Source organism: Bison bison, unplaced genomic scaffold (assembly GCF_000754665.1).
Source record: "Bison bison bison isolate TAMUID 2011002044 unplaced genomic scaffold, Bison_UMD1.0 scf7180017864117, whole genome shotgun sequence".
Classification (NCBI taxonomy): domain Eukaryota; kingdom Metazoa; phylum Chordata; class Mammalia; order Artiodactyla; family Bovidae; genus Bison; species Bison bison.
This window is the reverse complement of record NW_011494689.1, coordinates 714771-733374: the sequence shown is the minus strand read 5'-3', so window position 1 is coordinate 733374 and position 18604 is coordinate 714771. Positions and strand designations below refer to the sequence as shown.

Here is an 18604-nt window from a genome sequence, read left to right as displayed (position 1 = left end):
GTTCTCAGGTCCAAAAGGTAAACTGTCCCACTGGCAGTGCCCACGGCTGCTCTTTGCCCGTTAGGGGAGAAGGCCACGGCTGTTGGGGAGGAGGAAACTGCCAGGGATAGGCTGGAGCTACAGAAAAAATAACAAAAAAGGTGGAAATGAGGGACCAGGGGAAGGATGTGCATTTCTGTGCCTGAAGTCCCATCTCACTGGTGACTCCGGTCTGTTCTTTATTCTCTAGTTTCAGAGAGGGCTGCAGCTCGCTCTCTGGCAGGGCTTGTCAGCATCTGGGGTCAAGGGTTTTACCTTTGCTGGTGCTTCAGGGTCTGAGGTTTATTAAGCCAATGCAGCATACACTGGAGGTGCTGTCGCTGGGAGAGTTGGGGGGCCTGGCGGCAAAGAGGCGAGTCCAGAGGCTGGTTGGCTACCTGCTGGTGCAGGAGCAGTGGGTACCGGCTGAGGATGGGAGCCTGCTGCCTCAGGAAGGTGTGAAATGCAGCAACATCAGCCTCAGGAAGCTTCTGTTCCTCGCCAGGGACTGAGGAAGCTAGAGAAGAGATGCAGAGTCAGCCTTGACCCCCATGAACCCCAGGACCAAGCCAATCATATGATGTGTCCAAAATGCTAAGTCTTAAAGTGTGGCCCTCCAGTTCCAGATCAGGCACATCTGTTAAAATTACAAAGCCGGGCTTCCCTGGTGGCTCAGTAGTAAAGAATCCACCAGCCAATGCGGGAGACAGGGGTTCGATCCTTGATCTGGGAAGATCCCACATGCCGCAAAGCAATTAAGCCCGTGGGCCATAACTATTGAGCCTGTGCTTTAGAGCCTGGGAGCCACAACTACTGAAGCATATGTGCCCTACAGCCTGTGCTCCCCAACAAGAGAAGCCACCGCAGTGAGAAGCCCATGCACAGCAACTAGAGAGTAGCCCCCATTCACTGCAACTAGAGAAAAGCCCACACAGCAGTGAAGACCCGGCACGGTCAAAAATAAATAAGTAAATAAAATTTTTTTTGTTTTAAGTGCGAAGCTTTGGATCCCACTCTAGACTTAGGAAACCAAATCTGAGGACCCAGGTATCAGCAATTTGAACAAGTTTCCCAAGTAATTTTATGCCCACTAAGATTTAAGACAGCTGAGTAAAAGGTCTCCTAAGAATCACTTGCTTACACTCATGGCATTTTTCACCTTGGAATAGAAATCAACTGCTCCTTCCATTACACCTCCCTCCGAGCAGGACCCCACGAACACACCCAGGACCCCATAGCTTGGAGAAGACTCCAGCCCGTAACTCATCTCACCATAGAGGGCATGGGCCTCCAGGAGCTGAGAGGTCAGACCCAGTTCCAGGTGTGCAGCCACCACATGGAGACTGGTGAGGAACTTGGCAAGAAGGCCGCGGTTCCCGCTCTGGAGCTGGAAAGTCAGACTGAATTCATTAGGGATGTGACAAAGCTGGTGAGGAGGGACAGTCTAGTCTTGGACCCTGCCTGTGCAGCTGACACTTAGACTTAGGAGCTGGGACAAAGGACCTGAAGGAGGAGGGCTGGAAAACTGAAAGAAGAGAGGTACAGAGAGTGTGAAAGGCGGGTAACGATTGTGGGGATGATGGTGGTGGCTGGGGGAAGAGGGGACTCAGAACGGCCACAGCAGTTCCGTGGGAGAAGGTGCCAATGGGCTCTGGGGACTAACCAGGTGGTAAGGCAGGTCTGCCAGGGCTTCCGGAGGGCACCTTCGGAAGGTATCTGAGGCATCGGGGTCACACGTCTTCCAGAGCTGAGCTGCAGGTGCGGGTCACAGGAAGAGACACTGAGATGAGCTTGGCCCTGAAGCATCTCCAAAGATCACACTCCTCAGGCTACAGTGAGAGACATCCCCTCACTGGGGTGGCAGGTGAGGAGGCCAGCCAATGGGGAGCGCCAGGCCCCACGCTCAGTGCCCCGGAGGTTAACCAGGCTGCAGTCACCTGCAGTGAGGAGGTGCGCTGTCTTCTCCAGCTCTGGCCTCTTCCCGTAACGACACCTGGCAGCCGTTCTCAGGGGCCCATCCTGGAGACAGAGCCGGGCACCGGGGCGCTCCAGGGGTCCCTCCCCTAGCAAACTGACCCCATGTTTGGGAGAGAAGGCAAGAGAAGTGGGAGAAGGGCTGTCAGTGAGCAGTCTGGCACAGAGGTGGGCTCCCAGTCCCACCTCAAACAGTGGTAACTTGAGTGACAGCCATGCAGGGTCTGGAGACAAGTGTCGGGGCTATACCAAGAGAGGAAGAGGATGAAGAGAGAGGGTCACATGGGGCCCTGCCTCAAAGACAGGGAGGCACAGGTCAGTGGGAGCTCAGTGGGGGCATTTGTACCTGCGCAGACTCTGGACGAGGTAGGCAAATGGGCCCATGGGGTAGGGGTCCCCACTGTTACCAGCAGCCACTGCTTCTTCCCAGCTCTTGCTCCCCCTGGGAAGAATCCGCCATGCACTCAACACTCCATGCAACTGGTCCACGGTCAGACCTGAAAACCCAAGGTCACTGAGGCCCTAAACCAGGCAGCATACCCATCCCCACCTAATCCCTAATCACTCCCTGTACAGCTTGCTGAGACCCCAATACGACCAAGGTCGTCCAACCCCTGAGCCCACTCCAAGCGCGGACCGCTGCGTGTGGCTTCAAGAGTGGCCAGGGCTTGGGGAAGGACGTCGGGGCCATGCTCCTGCTCCAAGGTGCCCAGGACGTGCTGCAGCAGCAGAGGGACGGTGGCCGGCAGCGTCCGGAGCCTTTCGGAAACCTGGGGGAGGAGTGCGAACAGCCTCCGTCAGCGCAGGGAAGGGGAGAGGCAGCTTCGGTGTGGGTAGGAGATGGGGCAGCAAGGAAAAGCGTGGGAAGGGATGAAAAGGAAACACCGGTGGGAGGGAAGCAGGTTGGGGGTGTGGATGAGGAGTGGCAAAGGAGGAGGGTGGGAAGGGGTGAGGGATGCGGATGAAGAGGTTGAATGGAGAATGGGAAATGCGGTTAGGACACAGAAGATGAGGAGTGAGGGTTCACATCCTCAACCGACCTGCTCGTAGAGCGTGAAGAGCCTCAGGTGATCGGTGACCAAGCGCAAGTAGAGTGGCAGCACTGACCCCCGCTTCACCAGCAGCAGCCGCATCTGACGAGACTCAGAGGACTCAGCACTGGACCAGAGAGCTGGCCCACTGCCCTCCACTCGGGCACCAAGCCCAGTGCGGGGCAGCTTCTCCTCTGAGAGCCCCCACAGGGGAGAGACCCACCGTGCTACTCAGAACACAGCTATCTCTGCCCGGCACTGCCCAGCTCACTCCACTCTCCCCCCGCACCCGCTGGTTCAGCCCACCCAGATAGATAACCGACATTCACCAGGGGAAAAGGACCAGGTAATATTATCAGCAATCACAATCCTCTTCCCCTGCACAGACTTCCTGAGAAAATGAAGGAGCTGGTCTGTGTGGGGCAGCTGGTAGCTTCAGCACTCAGTCTCACAGCTCCCAGATTCACCCCTCACATCTATCAGCGCCAGCCTAGACCCAACCTGGTTATTAAACGGTGACTCCTCCAGCCGCTTCCCATACAGGGCCAGTTCTTCTCGCACCAGCTGGGCCCGGGCAGATGGCTCCAGAGGCCCCAGGGCCACCACGTGGGCACCTTGACTCTGCTCAAGGGTCTCCCCCAGGCCAGAATCACTGGACACGCTCAGCACTAGGTGCACCCACTGTGAGATTTGGACAAAAGGGTAGTGATGAAGAAAGAGAGCGGGGAGAATACTGTTGGAGAAGCCCCTCTCCCTACCCTCATCCCACCTCGCCTCCTTCTCACACTCACCCGGGGAAGGATCTTTGGGATCCAGTCCGAGATCAGCTGCCCACGCTGGTCCACCAACCTGTCAGCCCCGTCGATGATCAGCACCAGAGGCTGGCCAGTTCTCAGGGACTGAGCAGACTTGGGCAGTAGCCTCTGCTGCAGCTCCCACACCAGGCCCCTGTGTGCAGAGGGGGAGGGCCAGCGTCAGCGGGGGTGGTGTGAGGGGCTATCAACAGGCCGGTCTAGGTCGGGGAGAAACACACCGGTAGGTGCTGGGGAGGGCACTTGGCTCCTCCAGTTGGCTATGCAGATAGGCACAGAGGCGTCTGAGCAGGGTGAGGGCAAGACTGTGGTCAGGGCGGGCCCCTGAAAAGTGGAAGAAGACTAAGGGGGCCACCGTGGCCCCATCCGGAGCCTGCAGGGCTGACACAAGGGATGCCTGAGGGGGAAGAGAACAGAAAACACGGTCACATACGCCAGCTTCCGGTGCCCCACCTCCTTAGCCCTCCTGAGCACACACAGCCCTCGCTCCCTCCTGTCCAGGCCTCTGGGACCCTGTACCAGGAAGGCGGTCTTGCCCTGTCCTGACTGCCCAGTCACCAGGCTCAGCCTCCCCTGGTGCTGCATGAGCTGCCGCACTGTGTCCTGAAGAAGGCGTGGTCGGGCAGGACTCGGTGGCTTCTTTAGCTGCTGAAAGGTGGCCTGGACCAAGTCGTCATCTGGGATGGGCACTGGCTGCTGTGGCTGGGCCCCAGGCTGAGGGTACATGGGGCAGTGACTGTCTCTGTTTCCACGCTCCTCAGGACCCCAGGCCTAAAACTTACAGCACCCCCACCAAGTCACTTCCCACCCAGGACCACCCTACCCTCTCTCCACTCTCCTGGCCACCAGCACTCCTGCTGACCTGGAGGTAAAGCTTCTGGATCATACTCCACACATCCTGCAGAACCAGCTGCCCAAACTCCTCCAGCCCCCCGACATAGGGCCGGCCAGCTGCCACACCGCCCCACTCACAGCGGTATCTGTGGGCAGAGTGAGCACAAGCAGGATCAGAGCAGGCCTGGCCCACCCTTCATCGCATCTCTCCAGGCAGGTGCTCCCTACCTCTCCCAGCTCACCTGCGACAGGTGATCCCTTCCTGTCTGCTCAGATAGCTCTTCAGTTCTGAGATCCGATGGGCAGCCTCTTCAGATTCAGAAATAAAGTCCGATTTCCAGGCATCTGGCACAGAGCTGACCACCAAAGACACCCCAAGAGTGAGGCTGGATTCAGACCAAAGCATCTCTCCACCACCAGCCACCAGACCTGGCTGTGGCTCCCTGAAACTCCTCAAGAAACTGCTCCAGTGGAGATCGCCTGCCTTCAGCTGCAAGGCAAGCTCTCTGATTCCTGCTTCTCCATCCTAGGCACCCTCTCTTGTACTCTGAACGTTAAGGAGAGAAGACACCCACACTGAGCCTATCTGGCCTTCTGTGGAGGTACCTGAGGAAGCTAGAATCCCGGAAGTAGAGGAGAGGCTGAGCAGAAGGCTGCAGACGGAGGCCCCGATTCAGGAACTGCATCACCTCCATCTCTGTCACAGAGCGACCTGCAGGGTACTGCTGGGCCTGCAGGGAGAGGGCAGGGAGCAAGTGGGTTCAGTCCTGGTCACACTATCCCCTCCCGTGAGACCTGCCATGACCCAGGGCCCTTCACCTCAGTAATGTTCCCCTCTCTCTCCAGATACTAGCCAGTAAAAATAGAGCTAATAGCTAAGATTTATTGAACGCCTCTCACAATTTGAACATTTTTTGAGCCTTCTTGAAATAGATTTCTGATTCTCATAATAACCCTGAAATGTAGACATCACTGCTTCTCCTTTATATAGGAGGAAGCTGAGTCTAGATTAGTATAAACCATTTTCCATTAAGCCTCACAATGACAGAAGAGTGATCAGAACCCAGCTCTGTCAGATGGCAAAGCCTAATCAGACCGACCGCCTACCTCTCGCATCCTGTGGCCAACCCAGAGGTGTTTCCCAAAGGAATTCCCTTATCTAGGACTTGGTCACTCACAGAACCTTCTGCCTGTGTTTCACTTCAAGTCTCAAGGATCTGCCTGTGCAGAGTCCCGGGGTTCTAGACACACCGTGACTTCTCCTGCCCCTGCCCCAACCATGTCTGTCTTACCCAGCAGAAGTGAGGATGGTCAGGGAGGCTGTAGTTGGGAGGAACATAGCCATAGCGGGAGCCCAGGATCCCCACAAACAGCTGCGAGTTCTCCACCTCCCCGAGGCACACTTCCAGCTGTCTGCAGGAAGGTTATGGGAGCACCGTGTCAGGGAGACGGCCCAGCTCACATCCCATAGCATCCAAAGAGCACCTCTGGCCCACAGCCCTCAGCCATCCTTGCAGCCCCATCCCTACTGCCACTCAAGCCCCTATCTCCAACCCAGCCCCTCTTCTCAGCAGCCTCCACACCTGTTCTGACGGGTCTCCTCCTCAGTGATGCCCCAGCGCAGGTCGATGGCATGAAGGCTGATGCGGTAGGGGGCCACTCGGGCTTGCAGTGCTGGCAGCAGGGACCTCAGCAGCAGGTCCCGCTCCCCATGCATGTCCCGGAAAGTGGAGGAAATGAAAAGCCGGATGCTTCGCCATCTGCCAGTAAATCAGGGGTCAGCCCCACAGCCCATAGACAGGGCTGTGACCACCCCTCACCCTGCTGAGCCAGGTACAACAGATGGCAGGGGGTATCCAACTGGCCTCCGTGAATAACAGGCTTGTAACCTCAAATGCAGAGTCTGGAAATTAAATCCCACTGGCTATTTCTCATGTACCCCTCCTGTGTCAGCAATGAGTATTATGCATCTACTATCCTGCCCATGATATGGGCCCAAGTTGCACAGTGAGGTAAGCACAATCATTCTCTCCATTTTACTGATCAAGAAACTACAGCTTGAACTTCCCTGGTGGCCTAGTGGTTAAAAATCTGCCTGCCAGAGCAGGGGACACAGGTTCAATCTCTGGTCCGGGATGATTCCACATGTCATGGGGCAACTAAGCTTGTGTGCCGCAACTACTGAGCCCATGCTCTAGAGCCCGTAAGCCGCAGCTACTGAGCCCACACACTGCAACCACTAAAGTATGTGTGCCTTGAGTCCGTGCTCCACAACCAGAGAAGCCCCCACAATGAGAAGCCTGCATACAGCCACTAGAGAATAGCCCCACTAGCCACAACTAGAGAAAGCCCACCCAGCAATGAAAAAACCCAGTGCAACCAAAGATAAATAAATGAAAGAAACTACAGCTTAAGACATCAAGCAACTAGCCCAAACTTCAGCTATTATTTGGCAAAGCCAAGATAAGAAAGCCCCGGCCCGTGCCTCGAAGCCCTCTGCCTGAGCCCTGGTGCCCGCTGCCTGCCTCACCTTCTAGCCCCCTCTCCCTAGTACAGTAAGGGACATGCTCACCATCTGTGTTAGACAAACCCCTGCCTGGGAAGAGGAAATGTTCCTCAACAATAGAGCAAGCAGCATCTCAACAGCCAGAATTTCAGTCACTTGAGTTTCTCTAGGTTTCGACTAAAGCCTCTCCCAGTTCACAAAGGCATAAAAAACAGACTGACCCAAGCTGGGAAACAGGAGCCAAGGGGCTTGGAGTATTCTCTTCCAGTGGCCGGAGAGACTGGACCCCTGTTTTCCCTGGGGGTGGTGGAATCTTGAATATTTTGTCCATTTGGCCTACATGTTCTAGAAGCCGGGAGGCCCCACGCTCTGCAATGAACCTGAAATAAAGAGTGAGAAAATAAATGAGAACAAAATAGCAGAGTGAGAGGGAATCAGGAAGGTCCTCCGAGGGGGCAAGGGACAAAGATATGGCTAAATTAGGTCAACCAGTTAATTGGAGGTTCTTAGGAAGATTACCATGAAGAGTAAACATAGATTAAAATAAGGAAGGAAGCAGAACCAGAGGAATGAGGGAACAGAGAAGAAACCCAGATATAGCCCCTTCTGTGTGCATGGTTATCACAGGCTTTCTGTTGGACCAGGGGCAACTGGGCTGAATGAAGATGTAAAGATTAAGGTTGATCAGCTCTGGGCTTGATTAGCTCTGTACCAGCCATGAAAACTCCCTGGGGAGGGAGGACCATGAGGCTTCCTAACATGGGGCAATGGGTGGCATCCAAAGGAAAGAGCAGAGGAGAAAACAAATAAATTGGAAGCCTGATAGCGGACAGAAAAACAAAGATTTCTGTAGATCAGGCATAAATAAATAAAATTAACATGGTATTTCCTCTGAAATGGAATGGAACAGAGGCCTCAGAGAATGAATAGAAATGATGGGACAAACTCCTGAGTTGTACCCTTAAAAGCAAACAGTACAATCTCCTATGTTCCCTTTTCTCCTTTCCCACTAGATTAATACAAAAATGATGGCTGGAGCTGTAGTAGCCATCTTGAACTATAAAGTGGAAGCAGAGTATTTGAAAATGGTAGAGCAACAGATAGAAGATGACCAGGTACCTGTAATACATGTTGCTGCCATGCCTAGACAGCTGTAAAAGCAGAATAATCTTTTATCTTGCTTAAAAAATGAAGTGGTTAGAGCAGAAACCACAGATAATCTCTAAAAGATATTCTAACAAAGCCGCCAACTTTTCCAATGTCCATGCTATACTCACTTCAGTATCCCATCAGTACAGCCTGAGAGTGTCACGTCATTGGGATTCAAATCGGTACATCTGCCAAAGAAAGAAGAAGTCACTAGCAGTTAGAAACAGTGCCAGGAACATAGAGTCACTGCCCCCACCACCCCCACCTCTGCACCTTTAATAGGGTTCCGTGCTAGACTAGAACTGGGGTGGACCGTCACAAAGGGGTACGGGGCCAGGCTGAAGACTTCAGAGAAGGTTCTAGCACTAGAAGTGCAACAGAGGTAAGAGGCAGAAATGGGAAGGGGCCTAGAGAGTGGGAGTATCCCAAGCTTTAGCAGGGATAGACAGGAAATATGGATCACTATCTGCCGGCACTGAGCAAGGAACATGAGCGCCCTTACAGGTAACTTGCCCTTAGGAGAACACCAACAAAGAGGCACTTGGGATTCACATGCTGCCAGAAGAGCTGTTTGGCTGCATTTATCAGTTTCTCATTTGTAGTCTGGCCAAAGACAATGACCCTGTCCACCTGTAAGATGAAAGGGGAGGGGCTGAGACGAGGGAGGTGCCAAAGAGCTCAGGATATCAAGAGACAGGATCTCTGAGGGCAGAGGAACTAGGAGAGCTCTGAGGTGTGTGTAAATGGCCTTTCTGGAGTGTACTTAGGGTGCAAAAAGTCATTGCACCCTGACTTGAAGAGCATCAAAGTGGAGTAGGGGTTGCCAAGATATGAAAGCAACCTAAGTGTCCATCAACAGATGAATGGATAAAGAAGATGTGATACATACACATACACACACACACACACACACACACACACACACACACACACAATGGAATACTACTCAGCCATAAAAAAGAACGAAAATTTGCCATTTGCAGCAATATGGGTAAACCTGGAGGACATTGTGCTAAATGAAATAAGTCAGACAGGACAAAGACAAACACTATATGTTAACACTTATGTGTGGAATCTGAAAAATATAACAAACTAGAGAATAAAACAAAAAAGAAGCAAACTCACACATACGGAGAGCAAACTAGTGGTTACCGGTGGTGGGCAATATGGGGGTGGGGGGGTGGTGGGAGACAGAAATTACTGGGTACAAGATAGGCTCAAGGATGTATTGTACGACATGGGGACTATGGTCAATATTTCATAATAACTGTATTTGGAAAATAACCTTTAAAAATTATATTAAATTTTTAACAAAAATAAAAAATAAAGTGGAATTTGGAGTAGAGGTGGTGAGTAGCTGGCACATTTAGGCTCACAAAAGCTGACTGTCAAACCTATAGGAATTCTGTGAGCCAGCTGTTAAATATGGCCACCATTAAATATTAAATTGTATAAGCTCACAGTCAAATAAATTACATTAAAAACAATGTTAATAAATACTAAAACATCATCACTTCCTAATTATTTTACCACATTTCACCATTAAATACTCTTGACCTTATTTACATCCATATTATACACATTATAGAATTACTATACAAAGGTGTGCTACTGAGCAACTCTTTCTAACTCTGTGGTCAATAAAGCACGTGGGTAGTTTGAAATCAGTCATGGAAGAAGTATTCACACCATGGAAAATAGCAAAAGCTATTAACCAAGATGATTTTTCCAGATTGCTATTTGAGGCAAATATCTACCAGCATAAAAAAAAATATTTACCAGCATACCACTGAGTAGGGGGTTGCAGTCATCAGGGTATTGTGCATAGGTTACAAAGAAGCTTTGAAAAATGAGAAACATCCGTGCGGAGGAAAACGTGGAGGAAGGGAGGGTTTCTCAGGGAAGGAGCAGTACTCACAGGGACCCTTTGGGTAGCCAGAGACAGCAAGTGCTTCCCCAGAGTAGTCAGGGACTGTTCACAGCTTTCATCTGACTTCTGAAGGAAAGAAACTCATGTCATGCAGTCGCACAGGAGATGGTCAGTAAACAACAAAGACTGTAGACGGCTAATCTTCAGATCTGAGTAGATCCGAGCCTTTCCTGAAGTTAGCTGTTCCCAGGCCTCTGTCTAGTTATGCAGTTTTGCAAGGAAGGGGTGAGAGTCTGACCTGGACTTGAGCTTGGAGTTCGGTGGCAGTTTTCAGGATGCCTTCCTCTGCCTTAATCACAGCAGTCTTCACAATGCCCCCTCCACACAGCAAAAGCTCCACCTGCTCCGTCCGCACCATCATCATGGCAATCAACAGCAACACATAGTTCAGAGGGGGCTGATTGGACAAGCATCAGGGTGAAATAGGCTCCCCTATTTTAGAACCCACTTTGCCCACCCAAATCTGGAGACCAAATGTCTCTACTGGTTAGAGTAAAGTGGACAAAGTCCCCAACTGAGATAGTTTCAAGAACTTCTCTGGTGGTCCAGTGATGGACTCCACGCTCCCAATTCAGGGGATCCGGATTCAATCCCTGGTCAGGGAAGTAGATCCCACATGCCATAACTAAAGATCCTGCATGCCACGACTAAGGCCTGGCACAGCCACATAAGTAAATAAATAAATACTCCCCCCACAAAAATAGATGGGCTTCGCAGGTGACTCAGTGGTAAAGAATCCGCCTGCCGAGCAGGAGTGTCTTACCCCTTGTGGGTTGCTCTTGGGAAGGATTCTGTCTGCACTGGCATCTGTCAGATAGACCAGGAGGGTGCGGCCTGGCAGTGGGGGCAGGCTGTGTTTGACAGAGAGGTTCACAGCTGTCTCCAGGGCCTGTTGATACCGAGCCAGCATCTCACGGTCACATTTCCACTGTCTGCAGGCAGGAAAGAAACAGACAGAGGGCTCAGGGGCTTCTCTGTTTGCCACTTGAAGGCAAACGGGAAGATGAGAACTTGCCACTCAAGTATTAAGTCTCCACCCATCCACAGCCCGTCTCCAGTGTCAGTAGAAAAAATAAGGACAGAACTTCCCTTGGCCCCATTCTACAGGACTCTGCTAATCCATCCCATGGAGTAGACCCACTCTCAGACACTGCTTGCCATGCTTACCACATCAAGCCATATTTATTTCATGAAGCAAGATTTAACTGCAACTTTTTTGGGGGGTGGGGGCTGTGCAGGGCAGCTTTGGATATATGAGTTGCCTAACCAGGGACAAAACTGGCCCCAGTAGTCAGAGTACCAGGAAATTTCCAACTGCTGCTTATTTTTAAATTGCAATTTGAAGAACAAACACTAACTTCTTAATCTGAAAAATGGCAATTAAAGGAAAAAGAAACATTCATCCCACCTTTCCAAGACAATCTCTATTTCAAAGTAACTAAATAGCTTTAGTTCACAGAGGGTGGTTCTTTTCAGAGCTCCAGCTAGTAAATACGGGGAATGATAGAAAATGTATCATATTATTTGGCATTTGTTTTTAAAAACATCTTCAAAAAAAGAAAAGAGAGGGATCAGGAAACGAAGGCTGGTAAAATCTTGATTTTTCACTGAATGGGAGTCCATTACGTTATTCTCATTACATGTTTAAGTTTTTTCATCATTTTTTTAATCTAGAGAAGCCAGCAGTCTCTACCATTGCCTATCCAGTAGAAATAAATTACAATTAATGAAATGAAATTGAAACTATACATGTAATATAAGGTTTTCTAGTAGCCACATTTTAAAAAGTAAAAAGAAACAGGAAATATTAATATCACATTTAATTTAGTCTAATGTACATATGTACATATATATATGTATTTTTCACTTCAACATGTTAATACAAAAATTAAAAATGAGATATTTTGCATCCTTCTTCACATTGCCAGCACATCTCAGCACATCTTCACAAAATCCAGCACATCTCAGTTCCCACTAGTCACATTTCAAGTGCTCAAGAGCCACATGTGGCTGGTGGCTACCAAACTGACCAGCAAAGACATACTGTTAGGACTACACCCTCAGCTTAATTCTTTAATGGCCCTGTGTTCAGCCACTGATCCACTGATTCAGATGAGTCCTGGCCACTGAGTCCTATTAGAAGGTTAGATGAGACCTGCATTTGTCTTGAATGAAAATGAATGAAGAAGTATCTAAAAGGACAAAATTCTGGGAATTCATCAAGCTTACAGAACCGATTTTATACCTATCTTTGAGTCTGCTTGAGGATAACAATCTTTATAAGTATCAAAAGAGAAAGGAAAGTGAATGGGTCAGAAAATACACAGAAGAGAGAAACAAAAAGAAAAAGAAACAGATAGAGAAGAAAAAGAAAGACGAGCATGAACCAGAGCATAGGTAGAGAGGCACTATCGGGTACAAAGAGGAAGGGAAATACCACATAGGCTGACAGAGTCCACAGAAACCAATAAGCAACCACAGATACTACAGTGGAGGCCAAACACTGATATTGTTTCACTCTCTCTCTGCAGGACAAAGTTAAAGACTAGGTTTTCTATGCAAAAGACGATGGGAAACAGTCAAGTTTCAGTGGCTGGGAGACTGACAAGCATGTTTTCACAGAATAAAAGCTGGGGTTTCAAGATGACTTCCAAGCCCTTTTAAGGTGCTTCTCATGCCCACCCCTTGCTCCCAGATAGCACATACTCACGCACACACCTGGCCTTGTGTATTTTCATCTTCTTCCGCTTGAGCTGTTCATATATCACAGGGATCATCATTGCTGTCCGAAGTTCCCGACGGCTTGGTTGGCGAAACTGCCAGGAATAGGCATGCTTCTTGCCATATTTTGTGTTTTTAATTATTATCTGCTTTATCAGTTGTGTGTTGGAAGGAAATGGCAACTCTGGGTGGCAACAGGTAAGTATCTGAGTTAGGCAGCTTCTATTTCCTCCTCTTATCTTCCCATCAATGCTGTCTTGAGGAGGCTGGCCAGTGTCTGACCTCTGCCCACCCCATACACTGAGAGTGGAAAGTAAGAGGCTGAAAATACCAGTGCTGCTATCTCATCTGTTCTCAGACATGAGAGATAAACAGGAGTTGGAAGAAGAGAGATATTACCTTTCTTTTCGAGTTGAGCCTCAAGGTCATTGATGGAATCATGAGCATTAAGGAATCTGAATGGAAACTGCCGACTGTGGATCACTGTCTTCTACAAAGCAAAAAGAGGGGTCATGAGCAGAGGACCAAGAGGGATGGGGAGCATCAGAGGCTTCAGGGGCCAGGAAGATGAGATAACCCTTCTATTAGATCTGTGGAAAGGTGGGAAAGGACAAAATAGATATTAGACAAAGGTAGAAAAGAATAAATGTCCTGAGAGACTATGAGGAAAGAGAAAAGGAGAGGAAGTAACAGAAGGTTCCCTGTTTCTTTTATATCAGACTCCCTCTTAAGTGAGTTAAATCACAGAAATGATCTCAGAAAATAAAAAGGAAAGTTCTCAAACAGCACAGTGGCTATGACCTTCCCCAGCCACTCGGAGAAGCCTGGCTCCCCGCCCCTCACACGTACAGCATGCTGGAGTCTCTGGAGCACAAGCTCGTGGTGACGGGCGCTGATTCCAACCCGCAGCAGGTTACGTAGGTTCCGAAGCATGGCCATGAAGGGGAGTTTCCCACTGTCTGCCGAAGGTAGACATAGGGTGGCAAAAGCAAACAAAGGATGAATGAGAGAGGTCAGAGATCAGAGCAGGATGACCAGAGGCCAAGGAGAATATGCATGTTAGAGGAAATGAGGTACTAATAAGTGATCTATTGTCCACAAAATGTTTTAAAGGTCTGGAAAGATAAAAATTGGGTTGCCTGATCTTGGAGCAAAATCTGTACGTTTATGGAATTAGCTATTTCAACAAACAACTTAGGTCATCACTTTGTTGGCTTCAGTCCTGAGACTGGGCTTAACTGGCAAAATACATTCTCTACAATAATGATTTCCAAACTTTTTAGATGGCTAAAAGAGAAATTTCCAAGTGTAATCTCATAAATTATATACATGGAGTACTAGCAACATGGACTAAGTGATTACAGGAGTTCAATCTGTATAGTAAATACTGGAAACACTCTTTAGATAAAGGTAGACATAAACAGGAAGTGTGATATTTTTCCTGGGTACCCCTGCAAAACACTCAGACCACACTCAGACCACATTACAGGCCTGGCCTATGAGGCCCCAAACCACATCCCAGTCACTAGCTCTACCATCAACAGCCTTCATTAGGAAAGTGGTGGTACCTTTTTTAAGGTTATATAAGTCTCATTTGAACTATAGCTAGAAAGCTTTCAGCCTCCTGGAAGTCCTGTGGTTCTCCAGTCATAAGTCTTCTTCTGAGTTAGATTGTGTACAACAATTAAGTTGTATACACAGTGTAAATGATATGTGACAAGTCATGAACTATTGCATCCTTTGTCAACTCATAAGTTTTGCTCAAATGTTGCTATATATGAAAGATATACTGATCAATTTGATAAGAAATTAAATTCAATATCATATTCTTTGATACACTAGAATATAAAATGAATACTCATTCTATAGATGAAGTAGTTCACTGATTTCAATCTAAAAAAATTGTTAATGAGTTACTAATGAGCCTCTGAGGGCCAAAGAGGGATCTGTATATCTAGTTATATTTTATCTTATATTGTATACTTATTTTTTACACTTATCTTCATATCTATATTTATATAAGTTATGTAGTTCCTAAAGTACACAATTTATTAGTACATGTATAAAATTTTTAAAAATACATGTACATATATTCTGGTGTATCCCAAAAATTCTTTCTGCAATATATAATCCAGTGGGCTGGGGACCACTGGATTAGATTATGGGCATTTGTCTCAACCAAGATAAATGACACAGTTTTAATTTTCAGGGTCAGAGGGAAGAAGTGGAGATGATGCATACTAGAATCACCAAAACATGCTAGCTGCCATCCAGGTCTCTTTATCCCACTCTAACCAAAGTTGTACCAAATGTTGGGGAAAAGGTTGTCAAGCGTGTGTGTGTGTGTGTGTGTGTGTGTGTCTTTTTGTGTTTTAATTCTCATGTGATTCTGATATATACACTGTCATAGACAATTACAAAGTGAGAGGAATGATAAGCGGCTGAGCTATTTGGTCTGCCCTGAGTACAATATAAATGACAGCTCACAGAAAAAGAAAAGCCAGCTTGGGTTTCTGAAGCTCCAAAATATGAAGTCCATAAAACTCAAACAGCCAGGACTTTCTGGTGGTCCTTTCTGCTGGTCCAGCGGATAAAAGTCCACCTTGCAATGCAAGGGACTCGGGTTCAATCCCTGGTCAAGGAACCAAGATCTCACATGCTGTGGAGCTACTGAGCCTGCATACAACTAGAGAGTCGGTGCAACACAATGAAAGATTCTACGGGTGCAAGGAAGACCCCACGCACCGTAACTAATACCTGACACAGTCAACCAAAAAACAAACGAAAACAAAACAAACAAACGCAGGAAACCCTCAAGCAGGCAAAAAGTCTATAGTCAGACAGAAAGAAGCTGATTTTAAACTTTCAAAGATGAAGGAGGAAGTAAAAGAAAACATGGAATAAAAAGGGCCTTCTAGTTAAAAATAAACTAGCAAGAAAAGAGATTGAGAGTAACTTGGTCCTCCCCACCTGAATTATTTTTACTCATGTGGGCATATGACCTAGAACATCCGTGTCCTAAAAATGGGCTTTGGTGGAGATTTCAATGTGCCATGTCCCAGTCCTACTTTGTCTGGAAGAGTGACACAGATATTGCACAAGTGATATCAGAGAGAAGGTAATGCTTTTGTCATGTATTGATAAAGGCTTGTATTATATCACCTAACATATCACCTAATCATGTCTGAAAATATGACCTTCCTATGATGTCAGTGCTATTCAAAGCAGAGGCCACTGGCCACTTTGGTGTGGTCAATGGCAGACCTGTTAAATCCAATGATTTCCAGTGATGGAACTACCAAGTGAGAATAATTGCACCACGCCATGGAAACTTCTCTTTCAGGGGCCAAAATGTAGAAGCATGAGTGAGTAAGACAGGAAGGGAGTGTGATAGTCAAGGTTACTCTACCGATGAGTTCCTCCCAGACGGTGGCCTTGTTTCCCCGTAAGCTCAGCTCCCGCTCCCAGGTCTCTGGTCGAGCGAGCTTCATCCGCTTCCCGGCTCTGCTAGAATCCCAGGGCCCTGGGAGGCGGCTTCGAGAAAAGGCCTGTAGGTTGGAGGGGTATCTGAAACAGACAAGGAAAAACATCATTTCAAAGGCATCTGAAAATAACTCGGAAAGGAACAGTGAGTCAGTCAAAGCCAGTAAGTCCCAGTTAAGGCCAGGTCTGCTCAAACTATAAGGACTGGGGCTATGGGCGCTGAAGAGTCAGGGGGTTATCTAGCTGGAGTGTGCATCTTCTCACCTGCAGCCCAGCAGGGCCTGGACAAGCTGTGCAGGCTCATGGATGTGCAGTCTCCGTACCAACTTCTTCAGGGTGAACCTCTGCTCACTCTTTTTCTCTGACACTGAACCATAGGTTGTCTCAAACTGTGGAAATATTCCCAAGTCCCACAGGGGTCATTCAATCTATGACATGGTCATCTTCTTCAGAAAACAAAAAAAAAGACCATCCTACACCTAGATTTGACAAAGAACAGGACTAAAGAGTAAAACTCTTCAGCAGCAGGAGCTTCTGAGTAGGTGTGTGGGGTCACTGTGTTTCATCTACACAAGTCGGACTACCAACAGTTAACAATGGATGAATGGCTTGTGAAAAGCAAGATGGGGATTGACTAAACAGAGACGAGCCGGTTCTTAGAGGGAGAGAGAGCGAAAGCAGCTCTTATTTAAATCATTGATGGGCTTCCCTGGTGGTCCAGTGGTTAAGACTCCATGCTTCCACTGCTGAAGGCATGGGTTCAATCCCTGGTTGGGGAACAAATGTCTGAGACTTGGAGCATGCAACTGGAGCACAATGTAAGCTGTGACGAGTTAAAAAATGAAAGAAGCTGGCTTTCAGAGTCTTCTATCTTAGAAGAGCTAAGTTTGGGATATATTAATAGGATGAAAAGACCAGTGGACCAACTGAGGATGTGTTTTCTTGTAATACTAACATATTTCCCTAATAATCTTATTTTAATGAATATGATATCATCGTTCAGATCCAGGTATTGTTAGAAATCCTTTAAATACAGTAACTGATTTAGTTACTCCTCACAAAGAACCCAATGAAGTAGGTCCTGCTAGTATCCGATTCATTTTATATGTGAGGAAAATGAGGCAAGAGAAGGTAAGTCATTTGACCAAGGTTGCACAGCCAGCAACTAAGGAGTGGGGATGGGGTGGGATTCAAAACTAGGTTGTCTGGATCCAGATTCTACGCTCTTAACCACTAAGCTTGTGTGTGTGCGAATGCTAAGTCACTTCAGTCGTGTTCGACCCTTTGCGACCCTATGGCAACCGTAGCCCACCAGGCTCCTCTGTCCATGGGATTCTCCAGGCAAAACTACTGGAGTGGATTGCCATGTGCTCCTCCAGGGGATCTTCCCGACCCCACGATTGAACCTATATCTCTTATGTCTCCTGTGTTGGCAGATGGTTTTTTACTACTAACGCCACCTGGGAAGCCCTAACCACTAAGACTAGTGCCTAATTTGTTATTAAAGTAAAAACAAAAATAAAAATTTTTTATTTGGCTTATTTTTTTAAATTCCTGTGGAAGGTGGAGATTCCATAATGTTTTTAACTCACTTATCCAGCTGGACGTGACCTCTGTCAGTAAAGAATGACACCAAGGAGAGCAAAGTGGAAACAAAAGGAGCCTTTCCCAGTGTTCCCAAAGCCCCAAAATCACAGCTGAGAATTCCAAGGACACTGGCATGTGCCTACTACACCCACTACTAGTATTTCTAGACCAAATGGAATTCCATTTCTAAGTATTAATTGAGAAAAGATTGTACATGTACATTTAGAACCTCAGAAAAAGGCACTCACCATCCTCTGTTCACCTCGAATATGCCAAATGAACCTTGGCAAATACGTCTGTGTCTCAGAAAATGTATGTTCCTTCTGTTAGGACAGAAGAAACTGTTTCAAAAAGGGAGGTGATGGTTGTCCCTAGAGAGACCCATTCCAATAGTCCATCTCTATCACAAAGGAAGCGGCTGGGAAAGAGGCGGGCCCTGCTCTCTGCTGCCTGAGCTCTACTCAGCTCCTCTGCATTTCTCTGACTCCCTCTGTTCCTGGTGGTAGAAACATGTCAGTTGTTTAGAGGAGGTTGGGCGGCTGGGGGAAATCAGTGTGTT

At 48.0% G+C, this 18604-nt stretch overlaps 1 protein-coding gene across 1 annotated transcript in view; it reads right to left on the bottom strand.

Annotated features, from left to right (window-relative positions):
• TEP1 (telomerase-associated protein 1) overlaps nucleotides 1-18604 on the bottom strand; it is a 40839-nt gene that overhangs the window by 10452 nt on the left and 11783 nt on the right. Inside the window, exons 7-35 of the mRNA XM_010839457.1 lie at nucleotides 18294-18368; nucleotides 16723-16847; nucleotides 16385-16542; nucleotides 13825-13934; nucleotides 13375-13465; nucleotides 12973-13159; nucleotides 11018-11186; nucleotides 10493-10651; nucleotides 10243-10320; nucleotides 8827-8954; nucleotides 8453-8512; nucleotides 7397-7555; nucleotides 6253-6429; nucleotides 5962-6082; nucleotides 5276-5400; nucleotides 4912-5025; nucleotides 4698-4815; nucleotides 4355-4549; nucleotides 4057-4232; nucleotides 3815-3971; nucleotides 3525-3704; nucleotides 3033-3125; nucleotides 2630-2762; nucleotides 2339-2489; nucleotides 1956-2089; nucleotides 1682-1770; nucleotides 1291-1405; nucleotides 295-535; nucleotides 1-117 (exon numbers count right to left, since the gene is read on the bottom strand). The exon at nucleotides 1-117 is cut by the window's left edge and continues 2 nt beyond it. Coding sequence (XP_010837759.1) covers nucleotides 1-117; nucleotides 295-535; nucleotides 1291-1405; nucleotides 1682-1770; nucleotides 1956-2089; nucleotides 2339-2489; nucleotides 2630-2762; nucleotides 3033-3125; nucleotides 3525-3704; nucleotides 3815-3971; nucleotides 4057-4232; nucleotides 4355-4549; nucleotides 4698-4815; nucleotides 4912-5025; nucleotides 5276-5400; nucleotides 5962-6082; nucleotides 6253-6429; nucleotides 7397-7555; nucleotides 8453-8512; nucleotides 8827-8954; nucleotides 10243-10320; nucleotides 10493-10651; nucleotides 11018-11186; nucleotides 12973-13159; nucleotides 13375-13465; nucleotides 13825-13934; nucleotides 16385-16542; nucleotides 16723-16847; nucleotides 18294-18368 — 3935 coding nt within the window. The remainder of the gene's footprint in view (nucleotides 118-294; nucleotides 536-1290; nucleotides 1406-1681; nucleotides 1771-1955; nucleotides 2090-2338; nucleotides 2490-2629; nucleotides 2763-3032; nucleotides 3126-3524; nucleotides 3705-3814; nucleotides 3972-4056; nucleotides 4233-4354; nucleotides 4550-4697; nucleotides 4816-4911; nucleotides 5026-5275; nucleotides 5401-5961; nucleotides 6083-6252; nucleotides 6430-7396; nucleotides 7556-8452; nucleotides 8513-8826; nucleotides 8955-10242; nucleotides 10321-10492; nucleotides 10652-11017; nucleotides 11187-12972; nucleotides 13160-13374; nucleotides 13466-13824; nucleotides 13935-16384; nucleotides 16543-16722; nucleotides 16848-18293; nucleotides 18369-18604) is intronic.